The following is a 24,467-nucleotide window of genomic DNA, read 5'->3' on the forward strand; positions in this document are numbered from 1 at the left end:
ATCACACACACACACACACACACACACACACACACACACACACACACACACACACACACACACACACAAACACACACACACACCCTCACACACACCCTCACATACACACACACACATATATATATATATATTATATATGACACAAACATACATACATAAACATACATTAATAAATGTATACTGACACAAACATACATTCATAAATACACTGACAAAAACATATCTTCATGAATTTATATTAACACAAACACATATACATATATGTGTACTGACACGAGCACGTCCACAGAAATTTATATTGACACAAACATACATTTATAAATACATTGAAAAAAACATATCTACATGAATTTATAATGACACAAATACATACATGTAAATACATTCATAAATGTATACTGACACATGTACATAGATGTATACTGACACAAACATACATTTATAAATACACTGACACAAATATAATATACATAAATTTATAATGACACAAACATATATATATATATATATATTAATTTATGATAACATGATTATATATTTGGTGAAATCTATTTTGTGTGTGAATTCTGTTCCTTTGCTGAAGCCACGGTATTTTATGTTTATGAGGTAATCCATGCATAAGAATGTGTGGCATGCGGTCAGTCCTGTCTTTATGTACATAACTTGATCAATAATTATTGATATACATTTTATCAACATGTAATTGTTTTGAATGAAATATACTAATCTTTTAAACACACTCTGTTACAAATGATTATAATCCCGATAAACAGTTCGGTGCCACCAGAAAACTATTTCTACATTGAAGTAACACTACATTATTAAACCAAATCTAATCTCCTAGCACTTAACTCATATGCTTATACACAAATCACGGGGTCAGATGTTCTTTTTTCTATTCCGAAAAAGGATTTTAGAACTCAGCTAAGACTTTGAACTCTATCGTGGCAGTGGTTATTCCTATTTCGGAAAGTGCCCTGATATTTTGATGTCGGCAGCAGGTAAGATAATACTGGTACTGCGTTTGTTTGAAACGAATAGCTATTAATATTGCTAAGTGATCTTCTGTTCCTGGTTTACATAATTATGTCGAGTGTAATAGGTCTTGGTTTGTCAAACACGTTTAAGAAAGCTATCATTTTTTATATTTTAATTTATTTTCCAGACAGAGACTTAATAAATATGAATGTGAACTTGTCCCTCCCGTTCCGTAATGGTGGATAGTCGGCATTAGCCTTAAATTTTTGGAAAGGTGACGTCATGTCCGGGGATGTTCAGAAAGTGTTGCCGAAGCTTGGAGACAGAAGGTTAGCTCTTGCTGGGAGACAGTCTCATCGTAACCGCAAATTAACATCAATTGTTAATGAAAAACTTAAACGAAAATATAAACGATATGAAAGAGTAGTAGAAAAAGATGCTAAGAGCTACGAATACAAAGCCTGGCAAAATACCATGCCCATCAAGGACACAATGCTACGCATCAGAGGCGCTCAAAAATGCCTTAAAAAGCGACGGGAATCCGTATTCCTAGAGGAAGATCCTGAAAACAAAAAGTTTGGTATCTATGACGGAGTTTCCCTGGATGCTATGAAATATGAAATAGACCAGATTCATAGGGACTCCCATCCAAGGGAAAGACGACTCCGGAAAGTAGAACGACTTCTGGAGAGTGGGAAGCATGACGGTCGCCTGGTGGATTACGATGATGTCAAAATTTCCTTAGATGCGATCTTAGAACGACCGTCACTCATGCGTAAAAACGAAACATCTCTGGCTTTAGATAGTTTCAATAATTACATGCGCCCTGCAAGTGCCCATGCCTCTCCAAACGCATACTCTCTCAAAAAAGGATCCAACGAGGCAAAATTGCGACTTCCACCTATCGTTGTCAGTCGCGAAAACTCGAATCTAGGAGCAGGCTTCGACCGGGTCAAGTCTATGTCACTACCCACCCTGTTCGGGGATGGAAGGTCGAGTACATTTGCATATGACCCCGCCAAGTTTAAAAGGAAATTTAGTAGCTTTCGTCACCATTAAATAATCTGACTCGTAAACGTGAATAAGGAGAGACAATATGAAGAGGATGGCTGACAGTTTGTTTTTTTATTATATATACCCCATTCCAACCACCAATCAGGAGGAAATTTGACATTACTCGACAGACCGATAAAATACATCAAGACACTATCGTGGTAATGACGTCGATGTAAAACAAACAACCATTGAGGATTATCGTGTCACATATTCTTGGATCTTGTTATCAATTTTCCTTATGACTGACCATGCCCCAAAACATTATAGATGGATGTCGATGTGGCCAGAACACTGTTTATAACAGAAATGGCTGTTCACCTCTCTTCGCATATATCTGCGCAAATAAGTTTAGAAATATGTCGTTGATGGAATTTTGTCATGATTTATATGTGAATCCATTGAAATGTGAAATTTTCTGAAAACTTTTGTATTACAGTTGTGAATGCTTCAATCGATCAGTCAACGTTTAGAGTTGACGTTATATAATGTATGTTATTAGTATTACAATTTCGTACTACGTCATTATATCATGTGTACTGTTAAGATTATATTTTCCACTGTTTTCGAGTATGGATAAAGACGCTTTAGTGCAATTGTTGTCTCCCTTTCATGCCTTTGGTAAAAATATGTTAAATAGAATAAGGTCCCATGAGAGTAATAATATGTGTTTTAAAAGTAGTTAAAACAATTTTAACGTTGATACCTGTAATTGTAACTAGCAGGTTAATGCAGGAATGATCACGTAAATATGGTTACTGTTACATGCAGGTTAATGACAGAACGTTCACGTTGATATGGTTACTGTTACATGCAGGTTAATGACAGAACGTTCACGTTGATATGGTTACAGATTAATGACAGGACGTCCACGTTGATATGGTTACTGTTACATGCAGGTTAATGACAGAACGTTCACGTTGATATGGTTACAGATTAATGACAGAACGTTCACGTTGATATGGTTACTGATACATGCAAGTTAATGACAGAACGTCCACGTTGACATCGGTTACTGTTACATGCAGGTTAATGACAGAACGTCCACGTTGACATCGGTTACTGTTACATGCAGGTTAATGACAGAACGTTCACGTTGATACGGTTACAGGTTAATGACAGGACGTCCACGTTGATATCGGTAACTGTTACATGCAGGTTAATGACAGAACGTTCACGTTGATTTGGTTACTGTTACATGCAGGTTAATGACAGAACGTCCACGTTGACATCGGTTACTGTTACATGAAGGTTAATGACAGAAAGTTCACGTTGATACGGTAACTGTTACATGAAGTTTAATGACAGAACGTTCACGTTGATATGGTTACAGGTTAATGACAGAACGTTCACGTTGATATGGTAACTGTTACATGCAGTTTAATGACTGAACGTTCACGTTGATATGGTTACAGGTTAATGACAGAACGTTCACATTGATCTGGTTACCGATACATGCAGGTTAATGACAGAACGCCCAGGTTGATATGGTTACAGGTTAATGACAGGACGTCCACGTTGATATGGTAACTGTTACATGCAGGTTAATGACAGAACGTTCACGTTGATATCGGTAAATGTTACATGCAGGTTAATGACAGAACGTCCACGTTGATAAGGTAACTGTTACATGCAGGTTAATGACAGAACGTCCACGTTGACATCAGTTACTGTTACATGAAGGTTAATGACAGAACGCTCACGTTGATACGGTAACTGTTACATGCAGGTTAATGACAGAACGTCCACGTTGATATGGTTACTGATACATGCAGGTTAATGACAGTACGTCCACGTTGATATGGTTACTGATACATGCAGGTTAATGACAGAACCTCCACGTTGACATCGGTTACTGTTACATGCAAGTTAATGACAGAACGTTCACGTTGATACGGTAACTGTTACATACAGGTTAATGACAGAACGTTCACGTTGATATGGTTACAGGTTAATGACAGAACGTCCACGTTGACATCGGTTACTGTTACATGCAGGTTAATGACAGAACGTCCATGTTGACATCGGTTACTGTTACATGAAGGTTAATGACAGAACGTCCACGTTGATACGGTAACTGTTACATGCAGGTTAATGACAGAACGTTCACGTTGATATGGTTACTGATACATGCAAGTTAATGACAGAACGTCCACGTTGACATCGGTTACTGTTACATGCAGGTTAATGACAGAACGTCCACGTTGACATCGGTTACTGTTACATGCAGGTTAATGACAGAACGTTCACGTTGATACGGTTACAGGTTAATGACAGAACGTTCACGTTGATACGGTAACTGTTACATGCAGGTTAATGACAGAACGTTCACGTTGATATGGTTACTGATACATGCAGGTTAATGACAGACCGTTCACGTTGATATGGTTACTGATACATGCAGGTTAATGACAGAACGTTCACGTTGATATGGTTACTGATACATGCAGGTTAATGACAGAACGTTCACGTTGATATGGTTACTGATACATGCAGGTTAATGACAGAACCTCTACGTTGACATCGGTTACTGTTACATGCAGGTTAATGACAGAACGTTCACGTTGATACGGTAACTGTTACATGCAGGTTAATGACAGAACGTCCACGTTGATATGGTTACTGATACATGCAGGTTAATGACAGGACGTCCACGTTGATATGGTTACTGATACATGCAGGTTAATGACAGAACGTTCACGTTGATATGGTTACTGATACATGTAGGTTAATGACAGAACGTTCACGTTGATATGGTTACTGATACATGCAGGTTAATGACAGAACCTCCACGTTGACATCGGTTACTGTTACATGCAAGTTAATGACAGAACGTTCACGTTGATACGGTAACTGTTACATACAGGTTAATGACAGAACGTCCACGTTGATATGGTAACTGTTACATGCAGGTTAATGACAGAACGTCCACGTTGATACGGTAACTGTTACATACAGGTTAATGACAGAACGTTCACGTTGATATCGGTAACTGTTACATACAGGTTAATGATAGAACGTTCACGTGGATATGGTTACTGTTACATGCAGGTTAATGACAGAACGTCCACGTTGACATCGGTTACTGTTACATGCAGGTTAATGACAGAATGTTCACGGTGATACGTTTACAGGTTAATGACAGGACGTCCACGTTGATATGGTAACTGTTACATGCAGGTTTATGACAGAACGTTCACGTTGATATCGGTAACTGTTACATGCAGATTAATGACAGAACGTTCACGTGGATATGGTTACTGTTACATGCAGGTTAATGACAGAACGTCCACGTTGACATCGGTTACTGTTACATGAAGGTTCATGACAGAACGTTCACGTTGATACGGTAACTGTTACATGCAGGTTAATGACAAAACGTCCACGTTGACATCGGTTACTGTTACATGAAGGTTCATGACAGAACGTTCACGTTGATACGGTAACTGTTACATGCAGGTTAATGACAGAACGTCCACGTTGATATGGTTACTGTTACATGCAGGTTAATGACAGAACGTCCACGTTGACATCGGTTACTGTTACATGAAGGTTCATGACAGAACGTTCACGTTGATACGGTAACTGTTACATGCAGGTTAATGACAGAACGTCCACGTTGATATGGTTACTGTTACATGCAGGTTAATGACAGAACGTTCACGTTGATATGGTTACAGATTAATGACAGGACGTCCACGTTGATATGGTTACTGTTACATGCAGGTTAATGACAGAACGTTCACGTTGATATGGTTACAGATTAATGACAGAACGTTCACGTTGATATGGTTACTGATACATGCAAGTTAATGACAGAACGTCCACGTTGATATGGTTACTGTTACATGCAGGTTAATGACAGAACGTTCACGTTGATATGGTTACAGATTAATGACAGGACGTCCACGTTGATATGGTTACTGTTACATGCAGGTTAATGACAGAACGTTCACGTTGATATGGTTACAGGTTAATGACAGAACGTTCACGTTGATATGGTAACTGTTACATGCAGGTTAATGACAGAACGTTCACGTTGACATCGGTTACTGTTACATGCAGGTTAATGACAGAACGTCCACGTTGACATCGGTTACTGTTACATGCAGGTTAATGACAGAACGTTCACGTTGATACGGTTACAGGTTAATGACAGGACGTCCACGTTGATATCGGTAACTGTTACATGCAGGTTAATGACAGAACGTTCACGTTGATTTGGTTACTGTTACATGCAGGTTAATGACAGAACGTCCACGTTGACATCGGTTACTGTTACATGAAGGTTAATGACAGAAAGTTCACGTTGATACGGTAACTGTTACATGCAGGTTAATGACAGAACGTTCACGTTGACATCGGTTACTGTTACATGCAGTTTAATGACTGAACGTTCACGTTGATATGGTTACAGGTTAATGACAGAACGTTCACATTGATCTGGTTACCGATACATGCAGGTTAATGACAGAACGCCCAGGTTGATATGGTTACAGGTTAATGACAGGACGTCCACGTTGATTGGTAACTGTTACATGCAGGTTAATGACAGAACGTTCACGTTGATATCGGTAACTGTTACATGCAGGTTAATGACAGAACGTCCACGTTGATAAGGTAACTGTTACATGCAGGTTAATGACAGAACGTCCACGTTGACATCAGTTACTGTTACATGAAGGTTAATGACAGAACGTTCACGTTGATACGGTAACTGTTACATGCAGGTTAATGACAGAACGTCCACGTTGATATGGTTACTGATACATGCAGGTTAATGACAGGACGTCCACGTTGATATGGTTACTGATACATGCAGGTTAATGACAGAACCTCCACGTTGAAATCGGTTACTGTTACATGCAAGTTAATGACAGAACGTTCACGTTGATACGGTAACTGTTACATACAGGTTAATGACAGAACGTTCACGTTGATATGGTTACTGATACATGCAAGTTAATGACAGAACGTCCACGTTGACATCGGTTACTGTTACATGCAGGTTAATGACAGAACGTCCATGTTGACATCGGTTACTGTTACATGAAGGTTAATGACAGAACGTCCACGTTATACGGTAACTGTTACATGCAGGTTAATGACAGAACGTTCACGTTGATATGGTTACTGATACATGCAAGTTAATGACAGAACGTCCACGTTGACATCGGTTACTGTTACATGCAGGTTAATGACAGAACGTCCACGTTGACATCGGTTACTGTTACATGCAGGTTAATGACAGAACGTTCACGTTGATACGGTTACAGGTTAATGACAGAACGTCCACGTTGACATCGGTTACTGTTACATGCAGGTTAATGACAGAACGTTCACGTTGATACGGTTACAGGTTAATGACAGAACGCTCACGTTGATACGGTAACTGTTACATGCAGGTTAATGACAGAACGTCCACGTTGATATGGTTACTGATACATGCAGGTTAATGACAGGACGTCCACGTTGATATGGTTACTGATACATGCAGGTTAATGACAGAACCTCCACGTTGAAATCGGTTACTGTTACATGCAAGTTAATGACAGAACGTTCACGTTGATACGGTAACTGTTACATACAGGTTAATGACAGAACGTTCACGTTGATATGGTTACTGATACATGCAAGTTAATGACAGAACGTCCACGTTGACATCGGTTACTGTTACATGCAGGTTAATGACAGAACGTCCATGTTGACATCGGTTACTGTTACATGAAGGTTAATGACAGAACGTCCACGTTGATACGGTAACTGTTACATGCAGGTTAATGACAGAACGTTCACGTTGATATGGTTACTGATACATGCAAGTTAATGACAGAACGTCCACGTTGACATCGGTTACTGTTACATGCAGGTTAATGACAGAACGTCCACGTTGACATCGGTTACTGTTACATGCAGGTTAATGACAGAACGTTCACGTTGATACGGTTACAGGTTAATGACAGAACGTTCACGTTGATATGGTTACTGTTACATGCAGGTTAATGACAGAACGTTCACGTTGATACGGTTACAGGTTAATGACAGGACGTCCACGTTGATATCGGTAACTGTTACATGCAGGTTAATGACAGAACGTTCACGTTGATACGGTAACTGTTACATGCAGGTTAATGACAGAACGTTCACGTTGATATGGTTACTGATACATGCAAGTTAATGACAGAACGTCCACGTTGACATCGGTTACTGTTACATGCAGGTTACTGTCGGGATGTTAATGTTAATACCGGTTACTGTTACAACAAGGTAAATGTCGGGATATCAATGTTTATACCGGTTACTGTTACAACAAGGTAAATGCCGGGATATCGATGTTAATACCGGTTACTGTTACAACAAGGTAAATACCGTGATATCGATGTTAATACCGGTTACTGTTACAACAAGGTAAATGTCGGGATGTCAATGTTAATACCGGTTACTGTTACAACAAGGTAAATGCCGGGATATCGATGTTAATACCGGTTACTGTTACAACAAGGTAAATGCCGGGATATCGATGTTAATACCGGTTACTGTTACAACAAGGTAAATGTCGGGATATCAATGTTGATACCGGTTACTGTTACAACAAGGTAAATGCCGGGATATCGATGTTAATACCGGTTACTGTTACAACAAGGTAAATGTCGGGATGTAAATGTTAATACCGGTTACTGTTACAACAAGGATAAATGTTACAACAAGGTAAATGCCGGGATATCGATGTTAATACAACAAGGTAAATACGATGTTAATGTTACAACAACAAGGTAAATAGTGATATATGTTAATGTACTGTTACAACAAGGTAAATGTCGGGATGTCAATGTTTATACCGGTTACTGTTACAACAAGGTAAATGTCGGGATGTCAATGTTAATACCGGTTACTGTTACAACAAGGTAAATGCCGGGATATCGATGTTAATACCGGTTACTGTTACAACAAGGTAAATGTCGGGATGTCAATGTTTATACCGGTTACTGTTACAACAAGGTAAATGCCGGGATATCGATGTTAATACCGGTTACTGTTACAACAAGGTAAATGTCGGGATGTCAATGTTTATACCGGTTACTGTTACAACAAGGTAAATGCCGGGATATCGATGTTAATACCGGTTACTGTTACAACAAGGTAAATGTCGGGATATCAATGTTGATACCGGTTACTGTTACAACAAGGTAAATGCCGGGATATCGATGTTAATACCGGTTACTGTTACAACTAGGTTACTGTCGGGATGTTAATGTTAATACCGGTTACTGTTACAACAAGGTAAATGTCGGGATATCAATGTTTATACCGGTTACTGTTACAACAAGGTAAATGCCGGGATATCGATGTTAATACCGGTTACTGTTACAACAAGGTAAATGTCGGGATGTCAATGTTTATACCGGTTACTGTTACAACAAGGTAAATGTCGGGATGTCAATGTTTATACCGGTTACTGTTACAACAAGGTAAATGCCGGGATATCGATGTTAATACCGGTTACTATTACAACAAGGTAAATGTCGGGATGTTAATGTTAATACCGGTTACTGTTACAACAAGGTAAATGTCGGGATATCAATGTTTATACCGGTTACTGTTACAACAAGGTAAATGCCGGGATATCGATGTTAATACCGGTTACTGTTACAACAAGGTAAATGCCGGGATATCGATGTTAATACCGGTTACTGTTGCAACAAGGCAAATGTCGGGATGTCAATGTTTATACCGGTTACTGTTACAACTAGGTTACTGTCGGGATGTCAATGTTTATACCGGTTACTGTTACAACAAGGTAAATGTCGGGATGTCAATGTTTATACCGGTTACTTTTATAAACAGGTCACCTTGATGCCGGGATGTCAATGTTTATACCGGTTACTGTTATAAACAGGTTACCGTGATGTCGGGATGTCAATGTTTATTCCGGTTACTGTTATAAACAGGTTACCGTGATGCCGGGATGTTAATTATTGGCGAAGTTCATTACATAAACAACGGTAAGCCCGGTATGTCGGTCGGTAGCTGTATCGTTTTGTTTACTTGCTTAGTCTGCCATCATTTCATGAATGTCCTGATGTTACTAATGCAGTTATCCATTATTTGTACATGTTAATATCGATAATCGTTTTAAATTAATGTCGGTAACCGTCATGTGTAGATTACTGTCGGTACTCGTAGCTGCATTATCTCTCGTTATTTAAGTAAGAAAATACAATGCATTACTATAGCGACATCAAAGTCGGTAATTTGGTAAAAAGACTGAATACATACAATATTTTATGTACAACATCATGCTTATATCATAATGTTAGCCTGTCCACCATGTCTTATGTTGAAATACGGGAATACAGATATTCTAATACACAAATATCGCTTATTTATCAGCATTTTTCTCCTCTCCAGAGGTTAAAATTTACCTCTACGAAGAAAGATCATGAAATTTCAAGTTGTAAACCCCGAGTTTGCATCCTACATGTAATAATGAAATACATTCTGCTTTTATGCTTCACGGATTTCCAATTAATTGAAAGGAAAACGTACAAGGAGTTCATTGTCATGTGACTACTAGATACAAAGTACAGACCGAAGACGAAATCCGATGTCTAAATTCGATATTCTTAGATGATGAAATAAATTCTTTGATCGACTGAAATAGACACGCTACAAAATGTTTTCACAAACAAAATTTAAATTATGAACTTTTTGAAATATTACACAAAGGTTTCAAATTGCGGGTCTACACTAGTTCAACTCCTTAAACATTTTGTAGATGCTTGTGCGTACATCTTACGCACTATAAACGTGTTAATTAATCTACTTATGTATATAATTAGCATCTCCTGTGTTTCTGATATCTTTCTTCAACATGCCTGTTGCTGATGATATGATCTTTTTGTACATCTGATCGGTAAAGAAACTTGCGTCCAACTTATATGTTGTAAAAAGTTAGCCGTGTGCATGTCACATTCTGTCAGCTTTAGTGTTATCATCATTTTTTTATAATTCTAAAATTTATTTATCTATATCCTATCGATTACATGTACATTAGTGTCTTAAAGCAATGCTACCTTCCAAGACTATTGTCATGTTGACATTTATACACCTAAAATGTACACGTACTCAGATATACTTACCTACAAAGTACGACCAAATTAACTTAATCAGGTGTTGAACATTCCACGTGCTGTGTGTCACCAATAATCGTTATGACGGAGGTAAAATGTCTATAACGTCCTGTTGTACTTAGAGTTGGGGATTAGTGTTTAAATCCATGTTATTATTCCGTTGTAAGAACATTACAATACATCTATATTACTGGATTACATTCAGGTGTTTTCTTAGGGATTATTAGGAATCATTACAAATTACAAATATATAAATAAACAAATGACAGTTATAATAAAACAAAGATCCAGAAAAAAAAACAGAGTACAGTGCCGATCATGTTAGAAAATTAATTTGAAATATGACCATGATATTTAAGATATCATTTGACGTTATCATGTAGAAATATAATAGATTTCAACAACTTTCCCAGGATTCCATGCTTTATTAACTTAATCCTTAGACTACTTCTATCGATGAGGTCAACTGCTTTTTAATCATTTACTTAATATCAACACAATCGATTTATACTTTCAAATATTCTTTCAATCAATGACTGGAATACGAAAATTGCATCTGCCGTAGAACAACCCTCATTGAAACTAAATTGAGGGTAAGAAATAATGTTATTTTCTTCATCTCACTTTAAAGCACGTCTGTTGAGAATAGATGTGAACAATTTACCTAGGTAACTGACCAGAGTTACACCTCTGTAATTACCTGTGTCCATAACATCGCCAATTTTATAAATTTGTTCTGTACAACTACGTGAACTCATTTCAGGAGGAAAAAAATCGGAATCAGATACTTTTGGAAAGAGTTTGATGATACATGGGAGAAGAATTTCCTCTGAAAGTCAAAGAAAATTCTTTAAAGATAAAATTTTCGCTACAACTTTTATCCCGTTTTAGTTAACGAATAGCAATATGTTCTCCGTCTTCTGTGAGAGGTTGATATACCTCTTGGAACACAGTAGACTCTACATTTTCGGTTAATACATTTGAACTAACAAGATTCTTGTTGTTACCCCAACCCAGAACCTGGAAATGTTGTGTAAAATTATTTATGTCGATACCCCACTGTGGTAAATTACTTCGCTTATTTGAAAAATGTCTTTATAACACTTTTGGGTTAGACTTTGTGAAATATTCGATCGTATCGCTTTATGATGTTTGTATTGCCTTTCAAGTCCAGATTCTAGTTTGTTGTACGAAGATATTTTACTTATGAGTCTAAGTTTCAACATACTTACATTTGTTACATTGATACAGAGCTTATTTTGAAATCCGTATATTTCGTTTAAATTGTTCCGAAAGCCAAGGTTTGTCTTCAGCTTTTCCTTTGCCTTTGGGTTTTTATAATGCGGAGTATCTTTCTTCGCATTTTACGTCCCAGTATGTCTCGACTTTTTCACTAATAAGGCCACAGGAAGCATTAAAAGGCAAGTCACAGGCAGCATTAAGGTTTTTCACTAAATCAATGACACTATTTCATAAAACACAATCATTATTTCCGTTCCATCTGACTTTTGTGAATAATTACCCCGTACACGGTTTATCAATACAATTAACATTAACACTAATACAATTAAGGTTAAAAGCTAATGGTGAATGATCAGACAAATTAATACACGTGACAACTGTTCACAATCGACAAGTAAATAATCAATATTACTTGTATCCATTGTAAGATTTCATTCTTTATCACCTGGGTGACGCCCATTAACTATACACTTACTGGTAGAATTGTATGATGTTGATAATCACCTCCAGTGAGTATTTTACATTTTTGTCCATGTTCTTACTTTCTCCGATTGCTTTCTCATCATTATAGTCGAAAATATTTATATATCTTAACAATAGCTTAGAATGAAATCTGACCTCGTTCCCGTACGAGCATTAAGGTCTCCGGTAACAGTCGTATTTTGGTTTGTTTCGTTACGAAAAATAGAATATTCAATGTTTTGAAAAAGATTCCCGTAAAGATTATGATAAAATGCATTATTTTCAGGAAAACAGTAACAGAAGCATGAGAACAGACTCTAATGTATGATCAATTTTTAGCTGGAATATACAGTCGTCAATATTTTCATAAAGTTGATTTTTTTGTGATAAATTTCCTTTTGTAAAAACATTCCACACCCTCTCTTTCAGTGGTAGTTCTAGGTGTAACATACACACACAGCCAAGTAAATCAACCTTGACAGTGTTCAATATCCAATATTCGGAAAGACACGTTATATCATACTTATACATGTATATGGTTTCTAAAATGTCAGAGTATTTCAGTTTGCGGGTAAGTCCTTTTCCTATTTTCCACGATAGGACTGGCAGATCACTCCCCTCATTTTCCTACCTAATAATGTTCTGTGAGCACTGTTGGTTTGCGGATGAATTCCAAAGTGTCCGAGTTCCTCTGTTGGTGTGCTGTTAATTGTTGTAACACTCGTCTGTTTCTGATTAATTGAGTGTGCGTTAGTGCCTCTACCATTCTGTCATGACGATTAACGACCAATGTTATCAACACGTGGCGGTAAACTTTTCGTTTTTGATATAACTCATTAAAACGCGTCTCAAGATTTAGCCTTGCTTCAGTGTCTTTAACTATGGGAACTGTGACTTTAAGTGTAACAGCTAAGGCTTTGAAATACGCTTACTCTTCCGGAATATCTGGGTTTATTCATTTTGTACTTTTTCTCCGTGTAAATCTTTAGTTTGAATCTGAGTTTTGATAAAGATTGCCTTAAACATGTCGGTATTTTATATTGTATTAATTCTGATAAGATTCTACAGTGACAAGAGGCAAAATAAACCAAACGGATCCAGCATCAAAGTGTTTATTTAGTACATAGATTATGTAGACTAAGTGTAGATCTGTGCGAGGTCATTAAGAATACATTCGAGTTTATGCTTTAGACATGGAAAGAAAACTGATCTATGCGCTTGTCTTATTTCACACGGCGGGTGTTGACTTTTACCCTAGTTTGCCATAGAGTAATTGAATTTGAGTTTGAATTAAGACTCTGTTGACAAGTCGATATTGTCATTATTATTCTAGGTATGTCCGCCGGTTGTTAAATATTGATATTCAAACTAACAATGAACAAAACTGATGATGCAGTCTCTACATATGTACTTAATTTTCTGTTTCAAAAGGAAAGCATGATAGGTATGTATTTTATATGTAGAATGTATAACAAAGTCTTTGTCAGAGATGAATTACTTTCTTAGTTCTACCTGTGAAGACTATTTCACGGTCTTAAATTACGTATGGTTAGGATATAGGTTTACAGTCTGGATATAAGTTGTTGATCTGGGTCTTTGTCACTACCACACTGTCTATATGATTACGGTACGTACGTGTGGGGACATCATATACATAGTAATAAAACAACGTCAGTCCCCAGTCTTCAGGTACATCTGCACGGCCAAAGATGAGCACACAGTGGGATTAAAACAACCACGGACACAAGCAGGACCACATATCGGACAAGATTTAAGTATAAAATAAAGGGACGTTAATTATAAATCGAGGGACAAGAGTTAACTACAAATTTAAGGATCAGAATTCAAAGTATGAATTGAAAGGCCGCAGATAGGAGACGTGTCTGGATGTTCTATGCGAACTAACCAGGAGACCGAGGGAGGCTACGACAGTGGGCTGTTTCATTAATCAGTCGGTAGGTACGTTAAGAGAGGAATATTCATAACATAAATGTATGTGTTGGTGAAGCAGTCATTTGCCTGTAACATTGCCGCAGGCGGAAAAGAGCTTTTGGTGTTTTATGTAAAACGGTCAGTGGTAAACACTAGCCAACTACTAGACAAAGTATAGAATCTTATGTCTAGACAGTCACCAACCTGCATATTACGATGTGTCCTCCGTAACAGAAAATTCGAAGCTTACTTCAGCAACATGATAACTATATATTACCTACTGCACGGAAAGTGTTTCCTCCTCGGGGCTCGGTAAAGGTGGTTCGGAAGTAAATCACTGTGATGGTGTGCATTTATACTTACCAATTAATTATGAACGAAGACTCTCCAGATCAACAAATATCCTCTATATCTTGGTTTTGACAAGGAGAACGACTCCAATATCATAGTACAATAAGCAGCTAGTAGTACCTGTTGTATAGACACATATGGTTTGTATTACAAGTCGATATTCGGGGTAGTGTCCCTTTCTTTTTAACGTGATGTAAAACTGTATATGGACGATGTGCTTTATAGACATATTATATAGCCGAAGATAAGATGTCAACATCGATATAGATATAAGGGCAAGCTCCTACTAAGGGAGATGTTAACTTCACCACCACCTTCACCATTATCACGTACATTGTATGTGGGACGGTATCTTTACCAAGAAAATCACGTACAACGCTTTTATCCTTTGTTGACCATAAAATTGCAATTCAACCTCCTCTTGAACTCTGTAGATCTCGCTTTCAAACTTAGGCTTTTTTATTTTTATAAAAATAGCGACATAAGATATTCATTGTGTATATATACGACAGTAAGATACACCTTTGTCACTTGACATATATTAGACAGCGTGTTATACATGAGCGAGAAGACACAGAGTTAACGTTGCGTGACAGTTGTATGCACGAATGTATTCCAAACACGTACGTTGCCCAAAGTTAAACAAAACAGTGTCATCTAATTACGCCGGGATAACTACACATATTCTTAAAGCTACGTATACATGTAAAGTTACCTCACACGTATTGTTATATGAACCACTTCCAAAACACTGCTGCAACAGGGGTTCTTAGACAACAGTAAGTGAACACAAAGAAAGTGAAACAAACATCAACATTTATAACTGGTTACTCAACCCTCATATTCGCTGCCAAATGAAATGGTAATATATTTGGAGGTATATTGAACAAAGGTAAGTGGATGTTTTACAACAGGTAACCACTCGGTACCTTTCGTTATACAATGTCTTTCAGGAAAATATGACGTTTTGGCGAATAATATGAAGTATTATTGCTTCCGGTGCTCATTGCCGCTAAAAAACGGATGTAAAGTAAGCATTTCAACTGTACGTAAGAAATGACTCCAAATTACATATGCAATATGAATGTTAAGCAATACTTACCAGATATTCCGCAAAAAAGGACATCTTTATTGGATTGTAATGTTAATTGTGAGAGATATATACCAGTATTGTGCTGATTATCTTTATGATAAGAAATGTACCTTATAGTGTGTCACTAGAATTTCTGACAGGCTTCCTACTGATGATATCACATATACAAAGAAATCTTTCAAAAGTAGCTCAGATTTGTTTATTTAAGTATTTCGAGATATATATAAGGAATAATTTGTCAGACAATACCTGTCCAAAATGATGCTATTGGTATCGCTATACTACGCCACATATTGTGGTCCTATTGGAATTGGTTTTATACAATATTTTAAGTTACACTAATTAGGTCCTCTTGGTATTGCCTATATACAATATTTTGTGCTAATATGCTTAGGTTCTGTCTACATTGACTTTATATAATATTTGGTGCTAAACTAAAAACTGAGAGAGACATCAATGAACTTTGGGAGAAAATGTGATAAATAGAATATGCCTACTTTTTGATGAATAACGATCATCTCGTGGAATGAAAACTTTCACTCGTTCAAAAGCTCAGTTTCCACCAAACTCGATGAAACATAATTGTCATCCATGAGAATTTCCTCTATATACTGGTTACATTGATATAAAATACCTTTTTTAAAAAAGCAACATCATTACAAAAAAGACACCATCATTTAAAAATAGACATCATTAAATTTATGCAACATTATAGTGTCGTTACAGATTAACGCATATGTACATCCTTATCCTAGTGTCTACTCTCAGCCATATTGTTATGTTTGCCGGTGATAAGGTCGTTTCCGCCAATGTTCACATCGTTTGGGAACGTTTTACCTGTCGACGACAGGTTAGTTGTTTATCTATTATAATGTACAAGACATGTCAAGATATATATTGTTGTTTAAAAGTAGCTTTACATACTCATAGTTTGTCAATATTTTTGACTGTAGACGGTGAAGATGCAGAAGCCTTCCGGACGCCTGGAAGTGGAGGACTACAAGCTCCTTAAAGACGATGCTGATGATGTCATGTTATTTAACGACCTGTATCGGTTAAAATTGTATCAGGGTAGTGAAGTCACATTAGAAACAGGTACATACGTAGACGTGTTCACCAGTGCCTACATGTAATAGTCTATAATCTCACCACTACTCCTTCATATCTCTGATTTTGTATTCCCTATACTTTCCTTGTCTTTTTAATGAATAAACAACTAGAAACTCAATTTATATCACCAACAATGTCATCCGATGTCAGTACGTGTTTGGTACGCAACCTTGATGTTTTCAAAATGACACTTAATCAAGATTGGTACAACGAGGACAGGTACCCTATCAAATAGCTGCCAATATACCTGTCCTTATAATGTGACGTCTATGCTTACACTTTCTGCAATATTAAATGGAATTCAACGTCTATTGTTTCCTGTCGCTGTTGAGGAGACTTTCAATAATTCCACGCGTGTTATAACTATTTCAGAAGATTGAAGACACGATTTCAGGAGTAAAACGAATCGTTAATTTTGAATAACACCTTAATTTAGGATAAAATTATGTTTAGCGGAAATTCATGACAAAGTACAGCGAACATATGATATTTATCCTTGAAGTATTTCTGACTCAGTGCTGAATTTTAATTGATAGGTCCATTGCTATTGATGTTACGTTGTAATAGGATAACTAGAGGTATGAAATTCAATCATTTTTGAATACCAGATTGATGATCCCTTTAATGACAATAAGGGAACTAAGTCACTTTGATACAGCCGTATACCTACTGCACAGCTTCAGAGTGACAATTAAGATCGTGTTGTCGATATCACTTAAGAAATAATATTGTGAAATACATTTTATGCGACTAGGAGTTTTCGACTCTAATTAGTCTGGCTGTCGGTTTCGAAGTAACTCGCCTTGTTCTAATCTGAGAGCGCGACATTGCATGTATTGAGATAGCTTTACATAGCGGTTCGTGTCGATGAAACAGAAGACGATTGTTCATTCGGAACACCTGTTCCTATCATCCTTGTACTTTATTCAAGGATCTCCGTATGGATCTTTCTATTTTCCCTTCGTTTTATCGATATTGAGTTTGAGATAAGTTTAGGTTAACACCTTGAGGTTGAGATCGATAGATTACTCTAAAGAAAACATACTCGAACCGTTATTTAATATTGTGTTATTCCTGGGATGTTCTTCATTGTGGGTATTATGAAAGTATGGTAAGTTTGTTTTGTAATATGTATTTACATAAATTGATGATACAAAGATATCAACCAATTCTGAATTTAGATCAACGAAAACAGCTACACTGTATCACATATTTCTAGTGCCTATTTCCATTGTACTCTCTCATTGTGCGTACACTCAACAGTGACTTTGTGTGATTAAGTCGAATGTTCTTTATATAATAATAGTCAGATTCCATATCTGTTTTTAGGTTGGGAACAGAAAGCCTTTACCGTACCAGAAATACATAGAGCTGCGTTTACTGGAGACATTAAGGAGTTGTCGTCTCTGGTCAAACACAAAGGAAATGTCAACCTTCAGATTCAAGATGGACCAAAGATGTTACAATTCCTAGAAAATTTCGAGAGAAACTATGTCGGCTATTTTGTTGGCACTACCCCCTTAATGGTGGCTAGCGAACGGGGCAACAATAAAGCGGTGAGGATACTCCTCCAGAATGGTGCCCTTGTCAACACAGCCGACAGCGTGGGGCTCACTGCATTTGCCTGGGCATGTTCATCCAACCGGAAGTCGACATGTGAACTACTACTTTCAAGTCGTGCTATGATCGATCTCAGAGAGGACCGTCATGGTATGTCACCATTGCTATTAGCTAGTCGTCGTAATTTGACGGATATGACGAAATGGTTATTGAGCAGGGGTGCAAATGTTCACTCACGAGACTCGAATGGAATGTCAGCTCTCCATTTTGCTGCATGGAACTACAACATACCCCTGATGGTATGTTTGGTTAATCGCGGTGCTATGCTCAACACCAAGGACCGGTCTGGAAAAACCCCTTTACATCTGTTGACCTCGGAAGATAATGTCTTCGAGCCAATGGAACTTGAACAACACATACACGAACAAGAAAGATCAAGTATTGAACAACTTCTGGAGCGAAATTATCAACTAAGTCAAAAAGGAGTTCGTATCATATTAGACTTACAACGATCAATACCTCGCGGCTCTGGACAGTCGCCTTCCTTGGAGGAATATATGGCACTCCAAAAGCTTGTTAGTCTTGGAGCTAATGTGAACGTGCAAGACAAAGTAGGACATACACCATTGCACGTGCTTGCATCTCGCCTGCCAAAGGCAGTGGTGGTCCAGGGATATGTTATATGTACTGCGCCAAAGTTAAATCAGTCTCTACTGGTTCAAATGACAATGCTTCAGCGATTCGGAGTCAACATAGACCGGGCCGATCTTCAGGGACATACGGCAGCCGATCTCTGCGCCCAAGGAGAAAATTGGGTGGCAGTAAAAATGCTGCGGAAATATTCAGATAATGTTAAAGATGTTCCAAGACAAATGAAAATTGGAAAGGAAATTTGGAGAAAGGGTATACAATATTGCGAAAAAGAACAGGAACTAGAAAAGGCGATAGAGAATATAACGGACAATATAACTGACAACTGTGCCATGACACCAAGACAGCACATGTTTGCTGACATTAAGGCCATGGCGAGAAGAGAGATACACGTGTTTCTAACAGACACTTTACCCAACGGTCTTCGTGCCTGGTTCCTCTAACAACTGATACAGGACTGTTACTACCTTAGGGGTCCCCCCTTCTACCGTTAGAAAGTTTTTTATAACTACTATAATACAGCTTAGGCGTCGTTCTTATTGGTAATAATTACAAACATTGTGTACAAGATTCAAAACAGAAAGCGTGAATATTTTGTCTCAATGTAGCTGCATTGATCCATGCTTAAAATGTACAAATACAGCAAAGTTTTTTATTTTGTAAAATGTGATATAAATAACTGAGGATGTGACATGTTCTTATGTGAATCCTTTGTCTACATGAGTATACATCTGTATATGATCTTACGTCTCAGAAGTTAGCTCTATGTTGTATCGCCAGAGCGCTATGATATATCATTGGTCCTTCTTATTGGAGAATGCAATTTAAGCAACAACAAAAAATAATAAACGCATTTTTCAGTAGATCGATTATCAAGAAAACATCTACTGTACAATCAGTCTCCAGGCATTACAGATTAATGTGATGTACAATGTTATAACAATTTAGTAATATACAACCTGTGATTACCTCTGCACCACGGACAAACAGACACAAAAGCACCAACTCCGTTATGTTCTTTATAAAAAGGGAGATAATTGGATGTTTGATTTTTTTTTCTGTGATAATCATATGAAACATAATAAGCTCAGTCAAACTTCTTCAGCGACAGGGGATTGGCAAGGACTGCAACTCTAGTAGGCAAAGCTAGTCTTTGTCTTATTCTTCACAACAATCTCTTAATAAATATTGATCAATGATTTTGTCTCTCTGGCGTACACGTAGTGGAAATAATAACTGCAACAGATCTGGCACACAAAATCTACAACACATAGGGACGATATGTTCAGCAACACATTTCAAATAATAACTACTTGTTTGCTAGACAACAGTAAAACGTAAAATATAAATTACAATTACACGTAATGATAGACAAAATACAAGATATATAAGTTTATATTACACATTCCCTATTGCTAACATAACAACATACAAGTATTTTGATTCCTTATAAACAGGCACGTGTTATTGATAAGAACCGGTTATTTAATCAGTAATTTTGGTTATATATCTAACAACTTCTTTTGCTTTTCCATAATTCATATAAGATTTATTACGTTTTCATCTACTGACATCCAAAATGCATTCTTCATGTTAACAGTTTCAAACGTAATGCTGAATGGTTATACATGTCCATCATTTTTATACAAACATGTATCATAAATCCACTTCTTTCAGGTGATTTGAGAGACAGCGTAGTATAATAGAGTGATCTCCCTTTTAACATGGCATGAAGTTCAGAAAGGACGGTCATCAGAGTGCACACAGCAATCTTACTCCAGGCCACAAGATCCTCATAATTTGGTTTCCCTAAACCCGTCTTACAAGTCATGCAACCATCCTACTTCAGATGACACAGCCCTTCTATATATATCACACAATAATCATAGACAAGGTTGCACAGCGTATCTTATCCAGATCACACAGCCCTCTTCATTCAGATCACACAGCCTCAAATAGAGGTCACTAAACCGCTCTAATCATAGTCAGATCACAGAGCCTCTCCTTATCCGGTTAATATAGCCCATCTAATCCTGGTCACATATCTCTTAATTCAGGTTAATACAGATTAACGGATATGACAGCTGTGTTCCACACTAATGGAAATTATTTGCTTTGATTGTAACACATTTATGTTTAAAACCAAACTCAGGTCACTTTATTGGTAAGTTAAATTAAACAAAAACGTTTCTATTGGGTCAGAGGTGTGACCAATCAAATTCAAAGTCATTTTCAACCAATAAACTTCTTCGTTGTATCCAGGGAGTATTTCTATATTCATCCGGTGTTTGTTCATCTGCTTCCGGAAAGTCTAGATCAAACCCAATGCCACTATCATTGGTATAGGACCCGGCTGGGTTCTTACTGCCGGGCGATGCTTCTACAGCGTTCAAGGCGGAAATGGCGACTATCTCTTCAACGACTTCGTCCTTTTTATTATCTTCATTGTTGAATCGTTCGTGAGTTGGGCATATTTTGGACTTACACCAAGACCAAAACCCTCGTGTACAGCATGACCACATCCTCTGTGAAACAACACAAACAGAAATGATAAATCGAAAAAGTTTTAAAATGCACTCTTTGTGCCAATGTTCACTGATATCGTAACTTTATTGGAGCACTGACTTGAATAATTAGGACATAAACTCTGTCAAAACTGTTTTTATTTAATAATATGTTTTCTGTTTCCAGTCCGTTCACTGGATTCCCGTCTCTAAGGGATCGAAACTTATCGCTATTGGTTAAAATTAGTCATATACAAGGAACACTTATAATAAGTTCTTCTCGAAGAGGTCTTTTATGTATTTTAACAACGTATACACCTTTGAATGTTACTTATTCATTTTCTGTACGTTTATTTGTTATCTACACAACCTATATATTGGATTTAACATTACATAATTCATCAAATGTTATATACATGTATATACACGGTTGGATCTGTCTAAATCGGGCACCATTTAGACCGAATAATTTGGCCGGTTTGTAGAGAGTTCCGGATTGTAGATAGTCCATTTTTATGAACTGTTGGAATTGGTACTTAATTATTTGATAAAATTATTTGGATTGCACAGAGTCATGTTTAGACACTGTATATAGATACTAGTTACTCATTATGCCTATCAGGTCGATATTAAACCGTTACTCGTTATTACCTCGCTTTATCTTAAGTGTCGCTTGTACAATCTTCAGGATTGCAGGTTGTAGACACTGCTGATGAACTTAAATTCCCGCAGTTTGTCGAAACCTGCATGTCTTAATTGATACACATCTACTTGACATTACTATGGAAATTGTACAAAAGACACACAAGTGAATAACATCTTTTGATATAAATATAGTTAGCTTCTGTAGAGCCAAGCAATCAATTGAATTACATCGCCCTTTGAGGACTCAACTAAGATGCTGAATTGGCCTCAAGTTTGAAGGTAAGGGGGCGACTGAAGAAAATCAAAAGTGATCGAAAGATATGTCAAAGGTCAAAATCTTGATGGGAAGGTGCACTAGCCCCATCATTAAATAAATTTCCAGATTTTCATAGATCTCAGGTTTTAAAGAACGTGAAGTGCATGTGTATAATCTGGACCGTACCGTTTTTCGACTGAATTAAATAACAGTCTAAGAAATCATGCAATCTTTAAATTTGTGGACTTTCTTGAATTTTGGAATAAGCACAACCCCCAACCCCAACCCATAACACATTTGACTTTTTATGATATTTATATTTACAGAAATAATTCCTTTTCATCTGAAAAGGTACATTATTTCAACATGCATGAAGAGGAAAAATAGCAAGGAGACACCCGGTTTATTGTTGTTGCCATAGAAGTCGCACAGATATTTGTTACTAAATGTGATCATCCGAGAGAAATAAGGACATAAGATATCCAGAGATATAATAACATTTATATACTGTAAATATTTCCATGCTTTGGGAGCCAAAATAATTGGCTGTGAACATAGGTACATTCTCTCTGTGAGAAAACCAGCGATCCAGTCTGATATATCTAGTCCTAATATGTTGGCAATCTTAACACACACATATCCACAGGAATAAAGAATTCGTAATTACGCGTCACGTAAAATCGCTGTTCAACAACATGTAACATTCACGCGACAACCTGCTGATAATTGCACTTTAATATCTGCACACATCACACCGTTCACCACGGGAGTCCAGGAAGATATTTCAAAATCCATCTTCTAAATAAATTGATCAGATTACTTCACTGCTGTCTGAATATTCAAACAAAACGTTTTTGTGTAGAAAATAATCAAAACAAACGACATTCACGAAAGAAGCTTGCAGAAAATGAGGCCACATATGTCTTTGTGATAAAAAAAATAAATATCTGCTTGTCTGGCATGCCGCCCGGGAAGGCTGGAAACAGTCGACAGTTGTAAGAGCAAAAGTAACTCATACGAGAGACGCAGCATTTGTCATGTCTGCTGATCAGGAAGAATCTCTTATTGTACAGGGAGGCATGGGTAACACAGCTTGTACTGTGAGACTAAAGATAAACCCATGGTTATTTGACATAATGAAGATGAACCGTTTTACTGGGTGGAGTGTGATAAGGGTCAAAACTGAGATGAGCTGTACATAACACACCATTGTGGTAACACTTCCGACGACGATAAAAGTGTTCCTAAAACATTATATGCGTATTTAAGATAACATTTACGAAAAGGAAAAGCTTTAGGTTGCAGAAAAGTGTGTAAAGAGACGAGATTACAAATGAAGGTAGTCCAAGCTTCAAAAGGCGATGCAGCTACTGTGCACACAGCATGTATGGGTCATAGTACGGTGTTAAAGAATGACCTCAAAATGTTGAGAAAGGTAGTTGGTTAATTCTTCACTAAAACGTGGGCGAGAGGTAGTACATTATGTAGTTAGCCTGTTG

General features: G+C 37.2%; 2 protein-coding genes and 1 pseudogene across 2 annotated transcripts in view; 2 read left to right on the plus strand and 1 right to left on the minus strand.

Moving 5' to 3' along the window:
- Positions 1-1,260: 1,260 nt before the first annotated feature.
- On the plus strand, positions 1,261-2,037 carry LOC132549094 (uncharacterized). The gene has a single exon (XM_060213010.1). The coding sequence runs from the start codon at positions 1,261-1,263 to the stop codon at positions 2,035-2,037; it is 777 nt and encodes a 258-aa protein (XP_060068993.1).
- A 15,167-nt stretch (positions 2,038-17,204) lies between these two features.
- LOC132549093 (putative ankyrin repeat protein RF_0381) lies at positions 17,205-19,492 on the plus strand (annotated as a pseudogene).
- A 663-nt stretch (positions 19,493-20,155) lies between these two features.
- The window catches only part of LOC132549092 (uncharacterized), a 28,286-nt gene continuing 23,974 nt past the window's right edge, over positions 20,156-24,467 (minus strand). The window contains exon 5 of the mRNA XM_060213009.1: positions 20,156-22,088. Within this exon, the coding sequence (XP_060068992.1) occupies positions 21,762-22,088 (327 nt within the window). The 3' untranslated portion in view covers positions 20,156-21,761. The remainder of the gene's footprint in view (positions 22,089-24,467) is intronic.

Source organism: Ylistrum balloti, unplaced genomic scaffold (genome assembly GCF_031769215.1).
Source record: "Ylistrum balloti isolate Yb309-2 unplaced genomic scaffold, AGI_CSIRO_Ybal_v1 Utg370042, whole genome shotgun sequence".
Classification (NCBI taxonomy): domain Eukaryota; kingdom Metazoa; phylum Mollusca; class Bivalvia; order Pectinida; family Pectinidae; genus Ylistrum; species Ylistrum balloti.

Coding starts and splice junctions, on each gene's coding strand:
- LOC132549094 (XM_060213010.1), top strand. CDS start 1,261: ATGTCCGGGGATGTTCAGAAAGTGTTGCCGAAGCTTGGAGACAGAAGG.